The following is a 26,463-nucleotide window of genomic DNA, read 5'->3' as shown; positions in this document are numbered from 1 at the left end:
CTTGCAAGAACCACACTCTCCTGGTTCTCCTCTACATCTCTGGTGACCCTTCAGGTCCCCTTGGGCTATTTCCCTCTGCTGGTCCCTTACGAGATGACGGGCCTTACCATCCCCCTTAGCCACCTTCTTGTCACACTCTACCTCTACACAGTCTCCCCAAGGTGATCTCATCTCCTCACCTGGTTTTGCAATGGTGCCTTCCAGTCCTGCATTCTCAGCCCAGGTCTCTCTCCTGGCTTGTACCCAAATTTCCACCAGACACGGACCCGTCAAAGTCCTCAGGTTCTGCCTACTAAACGTGTTCCAAATTGGGCCTTCATCTTTTTCAGCAGCCCCACCTCTTGCCCTAACGGTCACCCAAAGATCTGTGTCCCTGCTCTGCTCCCCATCTCAGGGAGGAGCCTTCTCTTGAAGCATACCGATGGCCTGGAAGTCACCCTTGTCGCTCCCTCTCCTTCATCCTCTCTGTCCATCACTATGTCCTGTCGATTCTACCTTCTCCACATTTCTCAGTTATGTCCTGTTCATCCCCACTGTGACCACCAAGGTCCAGGACACGCACATAGTTGTGTTTTTTGTATTTACCTGTAATCCTGATCATAACTTTCCAGTGCTTATCACTTAACAGCTATGCTGTAGCCTCAGATTAATGCCCAGACCCCGAGCCAGGAATACATGGCTCCTCTTCATCAATATTAGGTCAAGCTCTCCAATCTCATCTCTTGCTGCCCTCCTGACTTACCCTATTGAATTATATGCGTCAATATTATATCACGACTAAGATAGATCTGGAATCAGAAAGATATGGAATGGAATTTCAGCACTGCTATTTACAAGTCAGTTAATTCTCATGTGTCTCGGTTTACTCATCTGTAAAATAGTGATAATAACACAGAGTTGTTGTGAGAATTATATGAGATAAAGTAAGCTTAGTACTCAGCACATAATAAGTGCTGAATAAATGCTAACCATTAATATGATTGATAAGCTTTTTCCCCCATAGGAATTGTACAGTATGAATGATTATGGACATTGTTTTCAAGCCATCTAGCATGGTACCTAATAAATACATATTGAATGACTGAGTGGACTACATACTTCCATTTGATTAATATTATTATTCTATTAGGATAATAGTTTTTCAGAATATTTAATATTCAGAGTTCTTTGATCCAACTACCTGTCCAATCGAACAGAAATAATGCTGGTGAAAATAACTTCATTGGGCCAATCTCCATTTACCTGGGAAAAAGAAGCACGAGCTCTGAAAGATGTGTTCTGCAAAGGTGCTGGAGCTCAGTAAATGTGAGCTGAGTGATGGATGTATGAATGAGATGCTGTGAGGTCTCTGGGAAGATGAGGAGGAAGATGAGAGCTGTGAGGTCTCCATTTCTTCCACATTTTCCCTTGCTTCTGCTAATGGGTGATGGTTCACTGTTTATTGTGTTTGATAGAAATGAGATCCCTCACAGATTGGCTATGCTCTTGGTGTCCAGGGGCCCTCCCCTAGACCCCATAACCCAGGCTTACCGTTCGGCCGCACAGGTGGGCTTCGAACCAAAGGGCTGGTGGACAAGCTAGTTAGTACCATTGCTGCTGTCACCTTATCCATGTCCAGTTCCTCTGAAGATTTCCTGTAAAACAGGGGGGAGAGTGTTACCTGTGCTCACTCCCTGTCTACTATGGTCGATTAGGGGCCCTGAGCCCTGCATGTACCACAAGCTACTACACACACTGACTCCTTTAGCTTATCTCCATAAAATCCAAACTTTGTCAGCTTTATTGTGTAGATCAGGAATTCCAGAGGTGAAGTGATCCAGTCAAACTCCTGTCGTATGAGGAAGGGAAGGATTCGTTCATTGGACAGTCAGCTAACAAGTATTTATTGCGAGTGTACTCTAGCTTAGACCTTGTTCTAGGCACGGGTGATGCATGGTGAACAACAGACAAGGCTGGTGGGGAGAAACACAATTATCAGGAGACAAACAAAGGAACAGAATAATTTCTGACAGTGACAGTGGTGTGAAGTGTACAAACAGGTTGACATGACAGTAATTGAGGGTGGATGCACTTAAGGTGATCAGGAAAGGTTTCTCTAGGAGGTGACATCTGAGGTGAGGTTTGAAGGGGGGGCAGTCAGTTCTAAGAAGGTGGGGAAATGCCCTCCAAGCAGAAGGGACAGCTGTGTGAGGGCCAGATGGTGGAATGAGCGCTGGGTATTTGAGGAACGACCCACTTTTAAGGGAGAAGGAGAGAAGGGTGTAGAACTGGTCATCTGGGGTCCTTTGGCCACAGGAGCTGTTTCAATTTTATTCTAAGTGGAATGGGAAATCACTGGAAGGCTTTAAGCAGCCTAGTGACATAATATCATTAAAAATAATTACCTGAGTTGCTATAGGGAGAATGCGTTTTAGGGAAGGTAGACTAGAAGCAGGGAGGCCAGTTAGGAGATAATCGCTAGGAGTCGAGACAAGAGGAAAGAGTGGCTTGAGCTAGCCGGGGGGCCGTGGCACCTGCTCTGGCAGGACTGGCGGGTGCCCTGAGTTGGGAGATGAGCAAAAGGGAGCAATCCAAGATGGCTGTCAGACAGTCTGGCTCGAGCGTTAACTAGAGCCATTTACTGAAATGGGAGACAGTGGAGGAGAAATGCGATTAGAGGTGTTTAAACTCCAGTGCCCTGCTTCACTACTCTCTCCTACAGGAAGCATAGGTGGGATAGGAGTAGTTAGTTGCTAAAGTAAAGAGCCGTTGGTAATCATTCACTGAGATGGAGAGGTTACTCTGGTTCATTAATTTTTAGCCAGTTAACCCTGAGTGAAGGTTCATAAGATAATGATCATTGTGAACTGGAGTCAGCTTGTTGAAGCTTATTTCAATAAAGAAGTTAATATCAAGAGGCAAAAGTTTATGCGGTACATTGGAATCAGATAAATTGTACCACTTCCTGAGAAATGAACGTTTTCAAACTAGAGAACAGTTGAAGAGGATTAATAAACCATATTGACAAATGAATGTCACGTTGACAAATGTGGCTTTCATTCAAGGTGTGCTCTGTAATTTTTAAAGCGGTGAACTCTTAGAGACAAACTTTAGAGCCTCACTTCCCAATACACTGGGAAAAGGGATTCTCAAATTGGAGAAAAAATCAAACTGGGGGCACTGCTCAATTAATTTCATCATGAAGTTATAAAAATCATTACAACTTGCCTCTCCAATGTCCATGGCAACACTAAATTACTAAACAAACTTACTCTTTCAATCCAAGGTACCCAGAGATGAGACTCTTTCAAATTTTCTTCTATAGCTCTTCTCAAAGCACCTTACTCTCTTTCTCACCAACTGTTCTATCAAAAGATAAATTACTTTTTTTCAGAGAATGGCAATTAAATGCTTCTAGAAAGCAAGCTTGAAAGTACACGGTGAAATTCACTTTGCACCAGTTTTCAAGACAATCTCCTACACTAAGGGAAAATCCCACTCATTCATCTGGCGCACAATTAAAGATTTCACAATATCCATAATTTACACGATCCTCATACTTGGAGTAAGGGTGATTCCAGTTTCTTACAGACACAAAGCCTGCTGAAACAGCACCAGGGAAAGAACTTAAAGTGCCTTAAGGTAATTTTGAGTATTTTGTTGGTTCAGTCTCCCTATGCGGTCATGGTCACAAGGGGAAGGAGTAATCGGAGGCCTTGAAGCAGAAAGGTTTGCTCTGTAACCTGCTGTGTGGACCCTGGGGCTCCTCTGCCTGGCTGCCCTCCCCAGAGCCCAGCTGTCGGGATCACTCCATGCCAGTGGGGGGCACACGTGAGCAGGAGGCTTTGTCGTCCCTCTCAAGACTGAATTACAGGGGAGGCTGACTTCTCTTTCCAACTGTCAGTCTTCTCTTGCTCTGTTAACCAAAGGCTTGAGGACCAGGGTCAGCAGCCATGAGCTTGACAAAGGGAAACGGCATAACTGTAGGGAGAAGGTCCCCTTGCCCTCTACCCTGATTCTAAAGGGACTTGCTGTACAGGCACGCCTTTTTCCTCTCTTACATCTTGGTTTCGGGAACCTTTATTTTTCCTTCCTCAATCTGCTTTGTATTTTTTTTCACATCTAAGGCGAACATTTTGTTTTAGAGGTCTAAATGATAAGTAACTCAAAAGCTGATTTTTATGTTTTTTAAACATGAAGATCAACAGAGAAGGTATCGTTAGAAAATAACCATTAGAGACTCTTAACTATAGGAAACAAACTGAGGGTTGCTCGAGGGGGGATGGGGTAACTGGGTGACGGGCATTAAGGAGGGCACATGACGTGATGAGCACTGGGTGTCATATGCAACTGATGAATTACTGAACTCTACATCTGAAACTAATGATGTACTCTATGTTGGCTAATTGAATTTAAATTAAGGAAAAAGAAAATATGCATTTTTTTTTGCATTGCCAAAGTTTACCACTACATTTCAAAACAATTTTTGAGTGTCATAAACTGGATTTCTGATGAAGAGTGAAAAGAGGAATAAACATTAGTATAATCAGAGCATTTTTGTATTTGGATTACTTTTCACTTTCCCACTGGTTTTGGAGGTCACTGACAACAATAGTAACCAAAAATCAAAGAGTACCTTGTTCCTATTCAATTAACCTGTATCTCTCCGGGAGTATTTTTATCTTGCTGCATGGAATGTTACCAGAGGAAATGGTCTTGTGCTGAGTTGTGTTTTTGTTTTTATCTTTGTTTAATTTCTTTTGGTACAGTACTATCTAATTACTGATTAATTGCTGCTGCAAATTCAAATCCTTATAATTAAACATGAAGAGATGATATACAAAGTAGAATTTGTTACACTTTGAGAAAACTGCTGCAAAGGCCTTCTGGTAGATTTAGAGTTGTAGAGGGGGAAAATCCCTCTAGAGGTGATGTTAAATATTCTTTCGTAATTTGAAACTGAATTTGAATCTACTGTTGAATACCCTATCAATCACATGTTTGCAAAAGGCCGAGACCTTGCTCAATCTTTTTTTTTTTTTCCCCAATTAATCTTACCTCCCAGACTTAGTTGAGTATTATGGAACTTCATAATATTTAGAACTCTTAAAATAATAGTAATATTGGTTGTTATCCTACACATGACCTGTCCCTCAGGTTGACCTGGCTTGGATGGATGAATAGGATTTCAAGATGAGAGATTCACATTTCAGGCAAGAAAGCAGGCAAGTCTTTGGCTTGCAATATGCTTAGGAGTCCTATTTGAAGGCTAGTGGGTGATGAGAGAGGACAGAACCTGGGCCAGTTCCTGGGGCCTCATGTGCCAGGCTAAGTGGTTTGTCATATTCTTTTAAGCAGAGAGAAGCCCAATTGAACATTCATGAACGTGGGAGAGAGCTAGACAACCAATCTAGCTCTATTTTAGAAATGGATCAAAACGGAAAATGTATGGAAGGGGAAGAAACTAAAGGTAGGTTATTTAGCTATTTTTAGTTAAGTCTTAACTCAAACCCAAAGTATCAGACAAAGCAACAACTGTTCCTCTATGAAAAGAGTCTTTAGTCTATGAGTACAGAACTCCCTTGATATCTGCTAAGGATGTGTCCTGGACCTCTCTGGCAGAGGTGAGAAAGGTAATGGCTAAGAGTGCAGGCTCTGGAATTAGATCATGTGGCTTCAAGTCTACTCTCTGCCACTACTAGCTGTGTGACCTTGGGTGAATCACTTGACATCTCTGATTCTCCGTTTCTTTATCTGTAAAAGGAGGATAAAATAGATCTGTTGAGAAGATTACGTGAGCAAACATACCGGAGTGCCAGCACAAGCCTCACCCATTGTCAGATTTCCATCGATGTTAGCTATTATTAAGCTCCACATTCCTGCGTACCCCATAGCATACATCCCCCATGAAAGAGGACAGTATGAGACTGCTTCACTAGCTCTTCTTAACAGGTACCAACACTACCAGTTGTTGCTTTTGGGGGGTGGGGTGGTGTTATTTTTCGTAAAGAACAAAACTGTTTGAAGTTCTTAGGAATTCCTCTGTAAGAAGTGGCAACTGGCACATGTGGGAGCAGCTGCTGGGTCCCTCGCGAGAGCCTTACTTTGATGCCTTGGCAACGATTCAGCTCATGACGTCATGGCCCTTGAAGCCTGCTGACAAATAGCCAAAGCCTGGAAGGCAGTGTGGAGTTTAGGTTTAAGAGTTTCTGCTTTTCATGCTCACTCTGGGCGTGCTGGCTATGTGCTGGGGGCTCTTCTAGAAACTGGAAATACAGTCTGAAGGAAAATCAGGCAGAGCCTCTGCGTTCCTGACCTCTAGTCTATGGAAAAACCAGTCCTTAATCAAACAGACAACAAATAAACATGAACCAACAGATGTGATACATGCCAGGAAGGAGCGGTGTGGCTTCGAGGAGGCCCTACTGGAGTCCTGCCGGCGCAGGGGAGACCTTCCTTCCGGCCTCGGGACTGGCAGCGAGCACTGGTGCTGCCTGAGTGAGCCTTGGGCTGGGCAGTGCAGGCCATGGGCAGGGCTGCCTTCCCAGGGGACGCAGAGGCTGAGCACAGCGTGCTGTGCATTTGGGACGGGGACGGCCCAGGGAGGGTCTTCGAAGTCCTGTACACGTTTGACTCCTAATCTTAAAGGCCCTGGAGTGTTTCAGGCAGAGTGGGGTGGGAGAGGTCATGGAGCTTGGGGTGATGCTATCAGATTTGTTTCCCAAAAAGCTCACTCTGGCTGCCGTGTGGAAAATGAGTTTCTTAATTTGACAACCAATCTTTTATGTGAGGAACTGACTGCCTGGTGACCGTGGCAGCAGGTTGCAGAATGACATCATCTGCGACAGGAGGAGGGGGGTGCAGCCTCAGCGGACACGGTCTTACGCTGCTCTGGCCCTGGGTGCTCGGCTGTGGCCTTGCTTACAAGGCCAGCTACTGTTTATGTCCAAGAAGCTTTTTTCTTCCTTTGAGCCACTTCATGCCTGAATGCCATCTGTTTGGGGAGTGCATGCAAACACGGTCTTCCCTGGCTAACCCACGAGCTAACAGAGAAATGTTTTACACCCTGGAGAGCCATAAAAGGACATTTATCTGCAATTAAAATACTGTAGTAACAACCGGAAATAAAAATGAATAATACATTCTTTAGATTAGCACTAATCCAGTTCCTTAGCAACTACCGAAATCGGCTATCTAGACCACGTTCCATTACTTGTAAAACTTGTGGCAATCGTACAACAAGGAATAAAGAATGAAAAAAAACCCCTCTTCTACAGGAAAGGCCACAGTAATCATCCTCAATCTTGGGATTCTGGGAAAGCTTTAACTGAAAGTTTGGGAAACTGGATTCTGTTAACTTTTGCATGTGATTAAGCATGAGGCTTTGCTTCCTCTCTAAAGGTCTCCTGGAGCAGAAGTCACTCTGCGCGAACTCCTCCAATTTCAGCCTCGCTGTTGTTTCCTTTCAGACTGTAGGGAAGAGGAAGGGAGCTGCGCATTGCCGTGAAGCGTCTGGTGGCCTTGATCAGCAAGATGGGAAAATGACAGCAAACACGTCCTAATACATAGGCCACACAGACCAGTACTTCTGAAGCTGCCTGCGGTGAAGGATCATTTGAAAGAAATCTCTATTCTGTCATAGATCGATGCTTCTGTAAAATACAAGGAAACCTGGCCCATGGCGACTGTGGCTCTGTCATACCCCTGCGCAAACCTGTAAGCTGTTGCTTCTCTCAATTTCCGCACCTAGCTCACGGTGGACTGGGAGCAGAGTTTGCACACCGTCACCGGCCACGCTGAGGAGCGTGGAACCAGGTGACTGCTTTGATGTCCATTTCATTTTTCCCAAAAAGATGATATCCAGTCCTGTTTCTCTCTTTCTCCCACCTGCTGCTCTCTCTTCTTGGACCCTCCCACCGTGACTTCATTCCTTGCCCACGTCGCTCTGCTCAATGGACTCCATATTGCATTATGAAGAGCCACTCACATATCCTCTCCCCTTTGACTGTACCTGGGCTCTCCAGCAGGGTCACTCCTCCTTCCCTTTGAAGTTACTCCCCCTGTCACCCCCACTGTTGGCCTTCAACCTGCCTCGCCTACACCGTCCCTCCACCTGCACACAGAAACCCGGCTCCCTGGCCACTCAGGTGTGCAGCTACCTGCTCGCTCTCTCTTCCTGTTTGAGCATCAGCCAGACCTTCTATCAGCACCTCTCTTCCCGAAAAGTCACCAAATATTTTGGCACAGAAATTATAGCCATTATTGGGGTGCAGTTGGTTAAGCATCTGACTCTTGATCTTAGCTCAGGTCTTGATCTCAGGGTCGTGAGTTCAAGCCCCGAGTTGGGCTCCACACTGGGTACGGAGCCTACTTAACAGAAAAAAAATTGATAGCCATTATGGTTACTTCATCTGGAATTATGATCCTAGGGGATGTAGTGAAAGCATCCCGTATCGTAACTTTGTACTTTCTGTTCCCTTCATCCCAACAACGTTTAGCAGAGTCCTGACCTTGACAGGAAGGATGCCACAGTCAGATGGACTGGGGTTTAAACCCAGCAACTGCATTTACCAGCGGAGTGATTTTAGGCACATGACGTAGCTTTGTATAGCTTCCTATTCCTCATTTATAAAATAAGAATGATAATAACACCAACCTCATCAGGTTTTGGAAGAATTAAATCGTATATGTACAATATCTGGCATATGCTAAACACTCAGTAGTAATGGTTTTCATTAACCTTTACCCAAATTCTTATTGCAGTGAACTGTTGTCTAATTAAAAACCCAAATTTGGGGGCGCCTGGGTGGCACAGCGGTTAGGCGTCTGCCTTCGGCTCAGGGCATGACCCCGGCGTTATGGGATCGAGTCCCACATCAGGCTCCTCTGCTGTGAGCCTGCTTCTTCCTCTCCCACTCCCCCTGCTTGTGTTCCCTCTCTCGCTGGCTGTCTCTTTCTCTGTCAATTAAAAAAAAAAAAAAAACAAACCAAATTTGAGGGTGCCTGGGTGACTCAGTCTGTGAAGCGTCATGGTCGCAGGGTCCTCGGATCGAGCTCCGCATCGGGCTCCCTGCTCAGTGGGGAGCCTGCTTCTCCCTCTCCCTCTGCCTGCTGCTCCCCCTGCTTGTGTGCTAGCTCTCTCTCTGTAGAATAAATATATAAAATCTTTTTAAAAACCCCAAATTTGATCTACTGAAATATTTATAAGTGAAATAATATGAAAATGAGGATTTGCTTTAATATCCTATAGCCTCCCACTCCCCCACCCCCAAAAATACAAGTTGGAGGATGAGTCGATGAAATCAAACAGGTAAAATGCTGACAACTGTGGAAGCAAGGGAATGGGCCCTGAGGGCTTCATTAGACCATTCTCATACTTCTGTGCTTATTTGAAACTTCCAGAATCCAAATAAAAACGAGAACACAAATCTGATTTTGGTCCTAACCTGCTACTGCTCTGCCCCAACCTCACAATCCTCTTTTCCTTCTATCTCAAACCGTCTCAGCACGTCTGCACTTCCATCCCGCAGGGCTGGCCAGAATTCGGCTTCCTCCCTTTCCTCCCAGGTCCCCAGCTTGCTGCTGCCTACGTGTCTTCCTACAGTTTGGGTTCCCTGGTTGGACTGCCTGACCACGTCTCTCCCCAGCAACCTTGAATCCCTGGCCCTTCTGGCCTTTTGCTCCACTAGCCCAGAACCACCAAACCCTGGCTGCATTCTCGCTAGCTGCTGTCTCCTCTTCTGCCCCGGGGCAGCCAAGTGCGGATGGAGGACCCCAGCACAGCGCCGGCCTCTGCACAGACCCTACGCATGCTTTCCTCCAGCAGACCCTTCACCTGTCCCTGGTCAGCGCGTCCCCCCATTCGCGCCTGCAATTATTCTGTGTCTTCCCCTCTCTCTCCAAGCTGCAACTCCTACACACTCAAACGGCAGACACTCTTAGCCTCCTACATCATGGAGAACACACAGGCCACCAGGCATGACCTTTTGCCTCCTTTCTTCAGTCTCACAGGTGGGTGCAGGTGTTGCTTTTCCCGCTTGAAGCCATGCCTCCACCCGCCTGCCTCCAGACCTGGCTCTGGCATCCCGCTTTCCTGGCTTTTCTCTGAGTCTACTACATGCCCAGGTGTCTTCCCCACCTGCACGCAGGGACACGGAGCAGGGATGCACAGAGCGGTGGAAAAGAAATGAGGACAGTGGTTAGAGGATGCAAGAGGGGAGAGAATCTCTAAGAGGGGACAGCATCAGAAGGGGGAGACGGACCAGCCCAGATCAGGACGATAGGGTCCCCCGGAATAGCAGCACGGAAGCAGGCAGAAACTCGAGCAGGAGGGGAAGCAGGGTGGCACTGGCTTGAGGAGCGAATGGGTACCAGGAGGGGAGAAACTGGGCCTGTGAATGACTCTTTAAAGAAGCTTGGCCATGAAGGGAAGAAGAAGAGTGTGGTTCTTTGAGAGAGGTAAGAGAGTTTGGGTTTGTCTGTTCCTGCTTCAGAAGAATAGAGCTCTAGCACATGTAAATGCTGACAGGAAAGAGCCAGTAGCGTTGGAGAGGTTGTAGACGCAGGAGAGAGGGATTCTGCATGGACGAGGCTGCCACAGAGTGGGGTCCTGGGCTCGGGGGGAATCAGCTTTAGATAAAAGGAGGAGGAACTGTCCTCTAGGACTAGAGCGCAGAGAACAAACATGGCGTGGGTGAAGGCACATTGGTAGGTGTGGGGCTCGGGAAGCTGATGCTGTTTCTTCTTGGAGGTGTCTGCTCTAATTCCTTCCTCAGAAGTAAACATGCTTCCCTCTGAGGAGTAGAAGAGGAGGCTCTGGCATGCTGAAGGGTTCAGAGAAAACTGACTAGCATGCAGGAAGTCGGTCAGGCAGCAATGCCAGCTCTGCTGAGGTTGGAGACTTCGGTTCTGTCCTGGTGACCCCACGGGGTTCTGATAGCTGTGCCCTGAGCCTGGAGCAGGAGTGCGAGGGCAGGCTGCTGGACAGATACCTCCCTGGCTTTTTCTGGGCGGTGGGGGGGGGAGGGTTCAACAAACAAGAGCACAGGAAAGTGGAAGGCTGTGATAAAACTGTGTTTGGGGAGATAGTCTGGGATCGTGGCTGGAAGTGAGTGGAGGCTGGAGGGGACTGAAATATGGGGGAGCAAATGGAGAGAAGCCAGAGATCCTAATGAGCTAAAAAAAAGAGGTGTAGGGGAAGCAAAAGAGAGAAAGAGTTGGAGGAACAGGAGATGATGAGTAGGACAGGAGTTCTGGAGACGGAGGGGTCCTACAGAGAGGAATTCTGGGAGATGGCAGGGCCCAGGGTGTGGACGTAGGAGTAGGGGTGGAGGGGGAGTAGAGGCGAAGGTCACTGGATCACAAATGGTGAGATGGGCGCCGATGTCATCCAGGATGACAGCAGGACTGAGGAGGAGAGGAGAGCTGTGACCAGGTAGCTCGAGCCTTCAGTAAAGAGTGAATGACCAAGATGGCAGAGGAGTCCAGCAGGGGTGGAGGGACGGCGTCTCATAGCAGCAGGAGGTTTACACAAGAGTGGAGGGGCAATGGAGAAATACATTCTTGGGAGGTTCCCACAGCCTTTGGGATGAAATTCAGTGCCGGTGGAGGAAGCACTTGGCCCTCTCTAGCTGGGTCTCTCCACCCTCCACCCCCACCTCATCACATGTGCTCTGCAGGGCAGCTCCACACTCCTGGCAGTTCTCTATATAATTCTCATCCTCTCCATACCTTTGCACAAGCAACGCCCTCTGCTGGGAACAAGCTTCCTCCCCTCTCCACCGGGCCTGTTTCATTCACCCTTCCGTCATTGGCTCAGTCCCACTCCTGGGAAGCCTGCTTGCACCTGCCAGGCGGTGCCAGGTGCCTCCGCTCTGCACTGTATCACCTGGGCTCTCGTGCTCTCACCTCCTCCCACCTTCCGGATCAGGACGCAGTCTGGCATCTATTTCTAACATCTGATACGAAACCTTGCCTAAGGTACAGTCTTAATAAAGGTTCTTTTTTGACAAATTGACACTAAGTAATGGTGGTTCAAGGTTGCTGAGGGATGGCAGGGGAGCATAGAAACTTCTGTAGTTGTTCTCTGTTCATCCTCTCTCTCTGTCGTCTTATTGGATCTGGTAATTTATTCAGTTCCTCTGGTGGAAAACAATCCCTCAAAAACGCAGCTATTAAATAAATCATTTATATAAAATTTTTTACTGGGCTTAAAAGATGTTGGCCTATCTCTGCAAAATCGATTTGGTTCCAGTGTTTGCGATAATTCTTCTCTATTCACACAGGCTCACAGACCTATCAGTGAACTCCAGAATGGCAGCAATAACATTATTAAATAATAAGTTCCAAATCCCCTGAAAACAATTCTGTGTGATTAGCTGGACTTCTTGATGTGAGCAGGCTGCAAAGTGTAGCTCAGGGAAGCATCGTGAACATCCCTCGGTGCCCTTGTGCTTTGGAGGTTTGGCGCTTTCGATAGCAGCTGACACGTTCTCCCGGGAGTCCGCGGTCCAGTCTCACATCCACATGTTCTCTCTGTGCACTCGGGGTGCCCTTCTGGGGCTGCCGTGTGGGCACCAGGTGGTGGGAGACCGGAAGGGGCTCATCAAATTCCCTTCCTGGTAGTGTATGTGTGTGTCTCCGTGTCTCTCTGTGGGTTGATGTCCTGTGTGGGACAGTGTGGGAGTGTCTCTTGGTGTGTCTGTATCAGCGTGCATACCTCTGTGAGGATATGTGTCTGTGTCTTGTGTGTGTCTATGTCCTGTGGGTCTGTGTGTGCTTCTCTGCGTGTCTAGGTCTGTGTGTGAGCGTCTCCATGCGGACCCTGTGCTCTGTGCACAGGTGTGCTTTGCGTGTGGCGGAGCAGATGATGGGAGGTGGACGTGGCCGTGCGCTCAGGCCCTGTATCCCACTCCTGGTGGCCAGTCTCTTTTTTCCCAGCCCTTTGGGATGGCAAAATCCCTGCCGACTTCTTTCTGCTGCACTACACATCTGCTGCTACTTGGCAGTGGCCAGAGCGAAGTTGTCAGACTCTCTGGGAAGAGGGTGCGATGTTGCAGGAAGCATTTGGCTGCCGCCCAGTCTGTCTGGAGTCCTGGGGAGCACCGCATCATGAAGGGCTTCCATGTGAGCAGGGTCTCCATGTGAGCAGGGCCTCCATGTGAGCAGGGCCTCCATGTTGCAGGGCCTTCATGTTGCAGGGCCTCCTTGTGAGCAGGGCCTCCATGTGAGCAGGGCCTTCATGTTGCAGGGCCTCCATGTGAGCAGGGCCTCCATGCGAGCAGGGCCTTGATATGAGCAGGGTCTCCATGTTGCAGGGCCTCCATGTGAGCAGGGCCTCCATGTTGCAGGGCCTCCATGTGAGCAGGGCCTCCATGTTGCAGGGCCTCCATGTTGCAGGGCCTCCATGTGAGCAGGGCCTTCATGTTGCAGGGCCTCCATGTGAGCAGGGCCTTCATGTGAGCAGGGCCTTCATGTTGCAGGGCCTCCATGTGAGCAGGGCCTCCATGTTGCAGGGCCTCCATGTGAGCAGGGCCTCCATGTTGCAGGGCCTCCATGTTGCAGGGCCTCCATGTTGCAGGGCCTCCATGTGAGCAGGGCCTTCATGTTGCAGGGCCTCCATGTTGCAGGGCCTCCATGTGAGCAGGGCCTCCATGTTGCAGGGCCTCCATGTTGCAGGGCCTTCATGTTGCAGGGCCTCCATGCGAGCAGGGCCTCCATGTGAGCAGGGCCTTGATATGAGCAGGGTCTCCATGTTGCAGAGCCTCCATGTGAGCAGGGCCTCCATGTTGCAGGGCCTCCATGTTGCAGGGCCTCCATGTGAACAGGGCCTCCATGTGAACAGGGCCTCTATGTGTGTAGGGCCTCTATGTGAGCAGGGCCTCCATGTGTGCAGGGGTGGTGGGGCCCAGGCTAATGGGGTGAAAGTGCACCGAGTCATTCAGGCAGTCCGCAGGTTAATAGTCCACCTGATAAATGTCACAGTTGTCCTCGAGAAGAAAACTGTAATTAAAATTGCATCTCTCTGGTGAAAGGGCAACCCTCTTACACTGTTGGTGGGAATGCAAGCTGGTGCAGCCACTCTGGAAAACGTCCTCAAGACGTTAAAAAAAGAGCTACCCTATGATCTAGCAAATGCACTCCTAGGTATTTACCCCAAAGATACAAATGTAGTGATCTGAAAGGGCACCTGCACCCAGTGTTCATAGCAGCAATGTCCACAATAGCCAAACTGTGGAAGGAGCCGAGATGCCCTTCAACAGATGACTGGCTAAGGAAGATGGGCTCATATATACAATGCAACATTACTCAGCCCTCAGAAAGGATGAATACCCACCATTTGCATTGACATGGATGGAACTGGAGGGGATTATGCTAAGTGAAGTAAGTCAAGCAGAGAAAGACAATTATGATATGGTTTCACTCATATGTGGAATATAAGAAACAGGGCAGAGGACCGTAGGGGAAGGGAGGGAAAATAGAATGGGAAGTCATCAGAGAGGGAGACAAACCATGAGAGACTCTTAGCTCTAGGAAACAAACTGAGGGTTGCTGGAGGGGAGGTAGGTGGGGGGGATGGGGTAGCTGGGTGATGGGCATTAAGGAGGGCACGTGACGTGATGAACACTGGGTGTTATACACAACTGATAATTTATTGAACGCTTCATCTGAAACTAATGATGGCTAATTGAATTTAAATTGATAAGCTAAATTGATAAGTTGGCTAACTGAATTTAAATTAAAAAAAAAATTGCATTTCTCACTCTTACATCTGTGTCCAAGTTGGGTCATTCCAGACTTATCAGTAGGGTTAATTACATTATTGCTTGGAGGCCTTAAATCCTTTTAGGTCTCAGTAATGTAAAGAACTCCCAGGCGCTGGGTGGCATAGCGGTTAAGCATCTGCCTTTGGCTCAGGGCGTGATCCCGCCGTTGTGGGATCGAGCCCCACATCAGGCTCCTCCGCTATGAGCCTGCTTCTTCCTCTCCCAATCCCCCTGCTTGTGTTCCCTCTCTCGCTGGCTGTCTCTATCTCTGTCAAATAAATAAATAAATCTTTAAAAAAAAAAAAAAAGAACTCCCAGCTATACTTTATGGTGATCATAGTTATTTCATGAGGACAGTTGGGAGAAAACAAATACAGGGTTTCTGGTTTGCCCATTAAAGAAAAATAAGATCATTTTTTTCTAGATTAAAAAAAATTAAGATTAAAAAATACTGTATTTCTTATTTCTGCTGCTTCTCTTACCTGAAATAGTAACATTATTATGTTGGCAACAGATCTAAATGTGGGCTAGAAGTGATGGTTGTATCCATTTTACCTTCTTGCTTTTTTCAAAGAGAGAGGACTCATAAGAGAGTCCTTTTTTCAAGGAGAGAGCCTGTTCCCAACAGGCTCCCTGGGAGTGACAGGGAAAGCTCTCCTTCTTTTTGTTTTTGTTTGTTTGTTTTTTTTAAAGATTTTATTTATTTTTGTGAGAAAGAGAGAGGGGGGGGCAGAGAGAGAGAGAATGAGCTGGGGGGAGGGGCAGAGGGAGAAGCAGACTCCCTGCTGAGCAGGGAGGCCGATGCAGGACTCCCAGGACTCTGGGATCATGACCTGAGCCAAAGGCAGACACTTAAGTGACTGAGCCACCCAGGCACCCCGAAAAAGCTCTCCTTCTGATAAAGCAGTTTCAGAGACATCACTGCCCACGTGTTGCAAAGGCACTGGGGTATGAGCTCTGAGGAAAACATCCCCCGTCCCCCCAGGAGCCACCAGTGAAGCTGGGCAGAGGAGAACTATCACATATAGGAAGTGGGCTCATTTGCTCCCATGCTATAGGTTCAGGGTGAGTATGGACTTTTAATTTTATTTTGAAAATTTGGTTTATTTCATGTTTAACCTGTCTGGGACCTGCTTGCAGATTTTGGCCACCTCTGCCTACACTGTGGCAGGGCTGATGCCTCCACTGTCTTATGCTATGAAGAGGGGAACAAGCTGGTAAGTGATGTAGGGGGAATAAATCCCTTGTAAGCTCCTTAAATTCCAGATTTGGCTTAAAAAAGAGAAAAAAAATTATAATCTTTTTTTCAAAAACTGCACCTTCTTTCTAATAATAATTAATATTTATTGAGCATTCCCAATGCCAGACACTTTATGTACACTATTGTAGATTTCCACCATGGGTTGATATTATTTCCCCATTTTACAAATACAGAGACTGGTGTCTTCCTAAGGGCACTTGGCCAGTCAGCCAGGCCTGCCTTATTCCGGTGGCCCAGTGAGGTCTTCAGGCCACACCCTAATGCTGTTTTTGTGATCGTCTCCATAATCTTATTTTAAATTTGAGGCATACATGTCATCTTCTATAACTGAAACATATTTGTAAACTAAATGCAATTCATTTTAGGTTATGCAATTTTTTCTGTATTGTATTTAAAGTTATCTGGGGTCCTGGGTGGCTCAGTAGGTTAAGCGGCCGACCCTTGGTTTCAGCTGGCCACGGGCTTTGCACTCAGCAGGGAATCTACTTGAGATTCTCTATCTCCCTCTCCCTCTCCCCCTCCCTTCGTGCATGTGCTCCCCACCTCAGATAAATCAATCTTTTAAAAAAAATAAAATTATCTTATAGTACAAAAGATTTCTTTTATATACATGAGTGATTCCAATTAATGAGAACATAACATATAAAAGATCACAAAAAAAGATCGACAAAAAAGTAGATTAAATTATGGGTTTATCACTCATATTAAAAAAGAGTGCTTTGCTTTCAAAAGGATTCTCTAAGGGTTTTCTTTAATGGGGTTCTTATAATATGCTTAAAATGTTCTGAATGATTAAATTTCAATTCAACTCACATACCCAAATTTTGACCCCTCCACCAATACCTCTTTCACACTGTTAGGTGGAACCATATGAAATTGCTGAAATGCACTATTTTTTATCACAAAAGTGGCAGTTTCAATCTGATATTTGCCCTTATTTAAACATTTATCTTTCGTTTCACAGGCTAGAAGTGAGCCAATTTATTCTCATTTTAAATTGATTGTTTCAGATCAATGAGCCAGACAATAGTTCTCTTTCCTAAGGTGTGTACTGTAGGTAATTTTATTTCTAGAGCTGAATTTTATTGAAGATAATCTATTAGGGTAGTTCAAGCAAGCTTCAATTCGATAATATCTACTGTGTGCAAAGTATTGCTTTAGGCAGACTCCCTTGCCCCATACTTGTCGATGTTCCACATAAGGCACTTGGGATGTCCAGGTTCCAATGAAAGCATCTATGGGGCCCTCTGGAGAATTCTCATACACGCACATTACTGGCTCTGGTTCCTGTGTTCTTTGCTTTATTTTTTAACTGTGTTACCAATATATGTTTCAGTCAATCCATACAACTATTATTGGATGACAGATCAATTCAGACTGTCTTGTCCCTAGAAAATGGTAATTCTATCACTCTTAAATTTGTTCGTAACAGTGCGATCCAAGCACTATGAAATCGAACCTGTTTGTTGAACACCCAAAGGCCGAACAATTGCACATTTAGCTATGTATCCTCTGTGCACAAGGAACATGACTTCCCCAAAGGAATAACCGGGAGAAACTGATATAGTGAGCAACACAATGCAAAGGTTACTGCTGGGCATCCCGGCAGATCAGTAACATGGCTGGTTGGCTACCAGCCAGGGCATATCCAGTTTCCTGTAATAAGAGGTAGAGGAATACAGGTTAGTAATGCCAAACAGGGCTTAGGCTAAAGCCTAGTGAGGTCCACAGTCTAGGGAAAGCATCTCAGCTACTATTTCACATTTCTTCTGAAAACAATAGAAATGGCTTGTAAGCTTAGGATGCTGGAGTTAATATTTAATGTAAAAAGCATCACTAAAAACGCTTGTACAGCTATCGGGTATAAATAATCATTTCTACCACTGCTGGTAATTTTTCCACTGATTTAGGTTGTCATACTTGTGGAGCAGGAGTTTATGGGTGCACTTACTCTAACAGCATGTTGATTAAACCATGGTGGGATTACCAATGCAATAAATCTTCAATTCTGTGCTAACATGAACTTCTAAATATCTCAAATGCAAATAGGCCTCTATTAGTCAACAGCTCAATGTTACCTATCTATCTTCTCTTCTTATCCTTTTTTTGGGGGGGGGAATCATCAGGAAGGGTTATGAATTTGCCTTTCTGCTTTCTTGAACCCATGAGCTTATGATAAGGAATTAATAAGCATCAAGATGACAGAATCTGGATTTATATGAAATTTGATGAGAAAATGACCCAATTAAAAATGATTATAAAAATATGGAGGAAAAAAGCCTTTTCAGTATGACATGGCATTAACTCCATTAACATTTCTTTTCTTACTTGGTATGTTATTTCTACAAAAGTTCATCCAGCATAGACAGCAATGAGTACCTGCTTTCATTTTGTAGGCAGGTAAACTTCTAGAAGGTCAGAGAGGGAGCATTAAGAGCTGTCCATTTGAGTCTGCTCAGGAGCAGTCACCAAGACAGGATGAGTTCTGTAAGCAACTTACTGGGGAAGAAGCCTAGGATGGATAGGGTGGGAGGGGCGCAAGAAGGTCCACCTCCAGGCAGGTCTGACACCTGTGAGAAAGAAGCCAAAGAAAAGGAAGATTGGGTAGGAAGTACTTCAGAGCAGTTCTACGGAAGTCTCAAGTCGAGCTGATGAAGTATCTGGGCAAAGGTGGCCTGTTTGAGGTATCCTATGTCATTCGGAATGGCCTGCCTCTAGCAACTCTGCTGTGCTAGGTCCTTGAAGAGGAACAGTCCAGGGGAAGCGTGTTCTTGGTGGCCACAGTGGGTCCAAAGGAGTGGCAGCAGGAGGCTTCCTGTAGCAATAGCTTCTCTTGAAAGATCTGTACACTTCCATGCCCTCCCACAAGCGCTGTTTCTTTATGGTGATTTTGCAACTTAACACAGGGATCTTGTTTCTTTCAAAACTCCCCCGCCCCTGCCCCCACCACTCCACTGGACACATTCACCAGCTCCTCTGAGAGACATTCCTTAAGGACCAGCTGTCTGCCATGTATTTTTCCTGACCTGGCATGCGTTATACTTGCTGTCATGGTACAGAGGAATAGGACGGTCAAGTTAAATAAAACATCTGGGAGGATTTCTTGTCGCCAGAACTGTTCAAAGCATTTGCCTAAGAGTTGCCTTTATTATAACTCCTTTGGATTATCGTCCTCCTGGGTCAAACCCAGAGTATCATCTACCTCCTTAAATAAATCCCAATAGCTAACCTTTACGCAGCATCTACTCCATGCCAGCCACTGCTCTAGGCTTGACTTTCATGAACTCAGTGAATCCTCATACCAAGTCTATGAGGCCAATGCTACTGTTATCACCATTTTGGCGGGTAAGGAAGCTGAGACACAGAGAGGTGAAGCAAAGTAAGTGGTGGAGCTTGGATTCCCATCCAGGCACACACAGTGTGTGTTTGTTAGAGACTGAATGTTTGTGTCCTCCCAAAATGTGTATGCTGAATTTCTAACCCTGATACTATGACATTAGGAAGAACAGCTTTAGGGAAGGAATGGTTTAAATGAGGTCATGAGGGTGGGGGCCCTATGATGGGCTCAGTGTCCTCATAAGAAGAGAAGGAGAAGAAGGAGCCTCGTAAGAAGAAGAGGAAGAGCAAGAAGGGAGCCATCTGCAAGCCAGGAAAAGGACCCTCACCAAGCACCGAATCAACTAGTATCTTGATTTTGGATTTCCCAGTCTCCAGACCTGTGAGAAGGAAATGTCTGTTGTTTAAGCCACTCAGTCTATGGTGTTTTGTTAAAGCAGTCCGAGCTGACTAACACTGTTTTTGCCCAGATCGCTAGGCAAAGAAGTGGGCAAGATTAGGCAAATGGACAGGGGCCAGACATGTGAGTGCAGTGTACCGCTGGCTAGAGACCAGTGATGCAGCCACTGCACAAGGGAGGCCAGCTTGGCAGCAGGGAGGCCAGGGCTCCCCTTGGGAGCTTGGGGTGGACTGCAGCACTGCAAGGCAGGCACCAGGATCCCCGGCCTCGGCTAACACAGCTCTTCCCGATACCACCTAGTGGTGGTTCCTCGTACACTTCTGACCATGAGCAGAACTGCTTTGAGAGCTGTGCATGGTCTAGCCTGCAAGTAACAGACATCAGAGACTGTAATGAAGCCACAGCTGGGAAGACGGGAACTGGCAGAGATCCTGATGACAGTGGCGGGTCTGATAGCAGTAGCAGAGGCAATGGGAGTGGATAGTGGCCAACAGCAACAGTCTCATGGACACTGGGACTAATGATGCTTGGGTCCCATACCATAGGGATGGAGAAACCCATTGTGAATGGCAGGTCAGGTGTAAAATCCGTATCAGGAAAGAACAAGTGGATATCTACACGCACACAAGATTTTGTATATTTTTTCGGCAGGTTGTGGATTCAATGAAATGGATCCATAGCCTCCAGTAGGTTAAAAACTCCCTGTATTAAAGAAACTTAAGGGAGGACCTGTGGAACCTAAAATATACAATCTGTCTTTCAATGGTCCTAGTTGTTTTATAAGGAGGGTTCCCAGGGGACCGTGGAAGCCACCAACTATTGGGGGCGTGGATTTTTTTTTTTTTTTTTACCTTTTATGCTGGTGAAATGGAAAGGGTGGGGACACAGAACACTAAGCCCATGACATGACTTCTGCAAAAGCAAATTATGCCTGATTCATCTATTATTATTCTTTGAGGACATAGAGATGCATGTGGGTGAGGGGGAAGCAGTGCATGGAGTGGCTCACCGCCCTCCATCTCTGCTGATGTTCAGCTATAGCACCTAGCCGGCTACACCACGCATGCCTCCCAAACCAAGCCGAATTGTGGCAGGAAGTACACGGAAGGTGATCCCTGTCTTCTTGAGAAACACCTCTCATAATGTTCCACCTTACATACTATCTGTTACAGTGGAGTTATGAAATCAAGGGAGACTTGTCATGAATAAAGAACCAGTTTAGAGACAGGAAAAAAAAAGGTAGAAATGAACAGGCACTTCTTTGGAGGGAGACATGTCTCAACAACTGAGTTCCTGTAAAACTGTCACTTAGGACCGGTTTATAAATGATCTGGACGAGGGCACAGAGCAACTTCTGGAGGGACAGATGATCTGGATTTCTAGTTGATAAGGATGGATTTCAGAAGATATTTTTAAGAGTGTGTTAAATAGACAAAAACACTGGTGCACTTTAATGTGAGCAAGAGCAAGGTAAGAAATACATCACGGGAAAAAAGTAGCACAAACTTCCAGGCATATGAGATCTGAGTGATCAGTTACAACCCAGAAGTTTCCTGGGATTAAATGATAGAATCCACTAATAGAAAAACTATCTCAGGGTCAGCTCGTCCAAGCTGTCATCTGAAGCCACTGCTGCCTTTCACTGCGCCCTTAGTCCATGAACACTGAGCCTTAGCTTTCGTGGTGAGGAACGCAGCATCCCTAAAGGGAGCGCCTTCCTTTTCCGACAGTTCAGTGTTTAGAAAGCTGTCCTCTGTGTGGGGGCGCCAGCAGCCTCTTCCCTAGCTACTTCAGTGTTCCAGGGAGACAGGGGGCGATTCTCACCCCTCTTCCACACAAACGTCACTCAAATTTGAAGGACTAAACGGCTCCCTGTAAATCTTTTTCTTTTTTAATCACGTTAAACATTCCACATGTCTTCTATATTTTGTCCAGAATGGTCTAAATGCCCTAATTATCCCAGCTGCTTTTCTATTGGTGAGCTAAGCTCTTAGCTGCTTCTGTCCTACGCCCAGGACTGAATTTAGTACTTCAGCTATCATGTGATCAGTGCTCTATGAAAGGGGACCTGGTCCCGGGGGACTCCTTTTTTCTTCCTTCCTTCCTTCCTTCCTTCCTTCCTTCCTTCCTTCCTTCCTTCCTTCCTTCCTTTCTTCCCCTTTCTCTTTCTTTCTTTCTTTCTTTCTTTCTTTCTTTCTTTCTTTCTTTCTTTCTCTTTCTTCTTCTTCTTCTTCTCTTTCTTTCTCTTTCTTTCTTTCTTTCTTTCTTTCTCTCTTTCTGTAATAGCTTTATTTAGGTATAATCTATATACCATAAAATTTATGCTTTTAAAGTATATGATTTAGTGGTTTTTACTATATCTACAGAGCTGCGCAACCATTACCACTTTAGAACATTTGCCTCATCCCCAAAAGAAATTCTATACCCATTAGCAGTCACTACCTATTCCCCAGCCTCTGGCAACCACTGATCTGCTTTCTGTCTCCATGGATTTACCTGTTCTGGACATTTCGTATAAATGGGCTGACACAATATGCGACCTTTGGGGACTGGTTTCTTTACTTAGCATCCTGTTTTCAAGGTTCATGAATGTCGTAGCATGTATCAGAACTTCATTCGTCTTTATTGATGAATACCATCCCACAATATGGATATATCACATTTTGTTTATCAGCTGAAGGAACCTTTGGTTTATTTCCACTTTTTTGGGCTATTGTGAATGTTTTTATGAATATTCATATACAAGTTTTTGTGTTGTCATGTGTTTTCATTTCTCTTGGATATATACTTTGGAGGGGAATTGCTGGGTCATATGGAAACTCCATGTTTAACTTTTTGAGGAACTGAAAACTCTTTCCCACTGAGCCTGTGCCACTTTACAATTCTACCAGTTATGTATAGAGGTTCCAATTCTTCCACATCCACTCCAACACTTACTATTTTGATAACATCCATCTTTTTTTTATAAAGATTTTATTTATTTATTTGACAGAGAGAGAGACAGCCAGCAAGAGAGGAGGGAACACAAGCAGGGGGAGTGGGAGAGGAAGAAGCACGCTTCCCAGCGGAGCAGGGAGCCCGATGTGGGGCTCGATCCCAGGACTCTGGGATCACTCCCTGAGCCGAGGCAGCCGCTTAACGACTGCGCCACCCAGGCGCCCCGATAACATCCATCTTTTTGATAATAGTCATGACAGTGTGCTAAATCACTTTGATTTGTGTTGTCCTAAAGACTATATTGATGTTGAGCCTCTTTATGTGCTTCTGTTCCATTTGCATATCTTTGGAAAAATGCCTATTTAAGTCCTTTGTCTTTTTTAATCGAGATATTGTTTTTTAAAATTATTGTGGGTAAGCATTTTTTTTAATGATTTTTTATTATATTATGTTAGTCACCATACAGTACATCCCCGGTTTCCAATGTAAGGCTCGATGATTCATTAGTTGTGTATAACACCCAGTGCACCATGCAATACGTGCCCTCCTTACTAGTGGGTAAGCATTTTTATATATTCTGGATTCTGGACCCTTATCAGATGTAGGGTTTGCAAATATTTCTCCCATTGTGTGGGTTGTCTTTGCTTTCTTGATGGTGCCCTTTGCACAAAGCACTAAAATTTTCAACTTTGATGAAGCCCAATTTACCTATTTTTTCTTCTGTTGCTTGTGCTTTTGGTGTCATCTAAGAAATTGTTACCTAATCCAAGGTCGTGAACTTTACGCTTATCTTTTCTTCTAAGAGTTTTTTTTCCCATAGTTTTACCTCTTTCATTTAGGTCTTTGATCCACTTTGAGTCCATTTGTTTATGATTGAGGTAGGGGTCTGACTTCATTTTCGTGCATCTGAATATCCAATTGTCTGAGCACCACATGCTGAAAAGACAGTTCCTGAATAATCTTGGCCCCCTGTGTTGAAAATCAACGGACTATAATGGGGACTCACTTCTAGTAATGATAGTGGACATTTGCTTTTCATACGGTTGACTCATACTGAGTTTATGGTCAACTAAACCCTTTAAGCATTTCATAGGTGATACTGTTAAGCCAATTCTCCCCAGTCCTGCCCCTGTGCAGATGGTAATTTTGAACCAGATAATAGACTTCATCTTATTGCTCTTAAATGTCACCTTTTCAGTTCAGTTGGCCATTCCACTAAATTGAGGGCTTTAGGATGTTGAGTCTGAAGTCCCTCCCAGGTTTGTATCATCTACATCATCAATTTTTCAGATTAGTCATGGAATATTTAATAAACTTCCTATCAGGCAACTAGTCTAGGTATTGGTGAGTAAGGCAAGGCACCTGCCTATCTGGAGCAGGTGTAGAGAAGACAGACAGTACAGAAGTCAGCTAATAAGATCATTTCAAATAGTGAAGTTCTTTAGTAATTAGTCATTTAGGAGAATCCCTTTAATTTTTTTTCATTTTTTAATTCAAATTCAATTAATTAACATATAGTGTATTATTGGTTTCTGAAGTAGAGTTCAGTGATTCATCAGTCTTATATAATACCCAGTGCTCATTACATCACGTGCTCTCCTTTATGTCAACCACCCAGTTACCCCATCCCCCCAACCCCCGACCCTCCAGCAACCCTCAGTTTGTTTCCTATGATTAAGAGTCTCTTACGATTTGTCTCCCTCTCTGATTTTGTCTTGTTTTATTTTTTCCTCTCTTCCCCTATGATCCTCTGTTTTGTTTCTTAAATTCCACATATAAGTGAGATCATATGATAATTGTGTTTCTCTGATTGACTTATTTCACTTAACATAATACCCTCTTGTTCCACCCATGTCATTGCAAATGGCAAGATTTCATTTTTTTGATGGCTGAGTAGTATTTCATTGCATATATATACATCACATCTTCTTTATCCATTCATCTGTAGATGGACATCTGGGCTCTTTCCCTAGTTTGGCTATTGTGGACATTGCTGCTATAAACATTGGGGTACAGGTGCCCCTTCAGATCATTGCATCTGTATCTTTGGGGTAGATACCCAGTACTGCAATTGCTGGGTTGTAGGGTACCTCTATTTTCAACTTTTTGAGGAACCTCCATACTGTAGGAGAATCCCTTTAATCTGTAATTTCTTTTAGTTGCAATTATGTCTCCACTGTCATCTTAGAAACCAGTCATATCTGCATGTCATTGCTTAAGGTCTATTTCAGGGAATGCTGTACTTTGAGAAGTGCCCTCCTGGTATCTGATGCTGACATCAAGGAGAACACCCTCTTTGGTACCACTCAAAGGGCTATACCACAGGGATGGCTGGGTCCCAAGTCTCACCCAACACAGTCTTGTTTTGGGTTCTAGAAGAATACATTGCAATCCTAAAATCTCCTTCAACTTGTTATACTTGAGCAGGTCTGCTAACACTGCTGCCACTTTTTTTCTAGATAGATATTAGCTGTCTGAGGTTTTGGTCCCCAAATCTTTCACCAGCAGCCACAGCATAATCTCCATGTCCTTCCTCTCTGTGAAAACTGTCATCTTGCAGAAGTTGGTAGAGTCGAAGGAGAACAATATTTGAGTTAAGAGGAAGTTCTATTGAAGCTAATGAAAATGAAATGTGCTGGAGGGAAAACCTTTTCCTGAACCTCTATGCCCTTTGAGGTGAAATTCTATCAATACTGATGAAAAGCAGCTTTATCCCCAGTGCTAAAAACAGTGCCTGACATATCCTACACATATTTGCTGAATCAATGAGTGAATCAAGGAAAAATTCTGCATGGTTCCAAACCTTGGCCACTTCTGTAGGTTCTTTTTTGTCCATGAGACTTTAAAAATGTTCATGTGCATATCAAACGTTCTAGGTTTTGGCTGTCGTTGCTCAATTTTGTTTTTTTATTTCCTTCTTGGTCAATGAATCATTGACCGCTCCCCAGGCTCTGAGGAGGTATTAGTGACTGCCTGGAAGCTTTTGTAGCTCTAGACAATCTCATTCTGTAAGATCACTGGACACGACTGATGATCTCCTCTGACCAGCCTCCTCTGCATGTCTTTGAGCCTTTTCTTTCTGGCTTACATATTTACATTAGCCGTTTTCTTCAAGAAAAGAGGGCTCTGACCACCGGTTTCCATTTGATTGATAAGTCATCTCATAAGTGCAATTGTGAGTAACATACAGGTCCTGTTATAGGTCATTTAAAGGGTGTGGTACAGGAAGCTGATACGGCTGGACTGTGATATTTCAGTACGAATATTTTGTTTAACACAAAATCTCTCTATTGCCACTCATCTTTCTTGTCTGCCATTCTGCTTCCATGCACACAAGAAGTCAGATTTAATATTCATCATTTCAACTGATTCCATGGAAACAATAGTGATTTCTAAGATGAAAAAGAATTATGGATGCATGCTGATCATATTTCTTGGCTGAAAAAACCAAAATTCTGACTCATCAAATTAAGTTACTCATTAAAATACAGGCCAAATACGGATACTCTGCATTCAGGTACTGATGTCTATTAGATGGAAAAGAACTAAGATAATATTGCAAAAGAGTAATTTACTCCCCTGTTCTCAAGGGCAGAAGTAGAGGATGTATTTCTAGGATCACTATTAATTTATTAAGCCCGCACAAGATGTGAATTAAATTGTCCTTATCCTTTGACTATCTGAGATGCATGTTTTTATGTTCCCAAAGTGAGCATTTTCTTTCTCTTGTGAGAGGGGCACTGAGGTCCAGAAGGAGGGCCCTGCAAGCCTCGGAACAGGTTCCA

The 26,463-nt window shown here is 45.1% G+C and overlaps 1 protein-coding gene across 1 annotated transcript in view; it reads right to left on the bottom strand.

Annotated features, from left to right (window-relative positions):
* ZNF704 (zinc finger protein 704) overlaps positions 1 to 26,463 on the bottom strand; it is a 238,755-nt gene that overhangs the window by 49,047 nt on the left and 163,245 nt on the right. Inside the window, exon 3 of the mRNA XM_045806067.2 lies at positions 1,531 to 1,634. Within this exon, the coding sequence (XP_045662023.1) occupies positions 1,531 to 1,634 (104 nt within the window). The remainder of the gene's footprint in view (positions 1 to 1,530; positions 1,635 to 26,463) is intronic.

The sequence above is a fragment of the Ursus americanus genome, chromosome 9, assembly GCF_024610735.1.
Source record: "Ursus americanus isolate L20-20 chromosome 9, mUrsAme1.1.p, whole genome shotgun sequence".
NCBI classification, from domain to species: Eukaryota; Metazoa; Chordata; class Mammalia; order Carnivora; family Ursidae; genus Ursus; species Ursus americanus.
The sequence above is the reverse complement of the archived record's forward strand: the minus strand, read 5'-3'. Positions and strand labels throughout refer to the sequence as shown.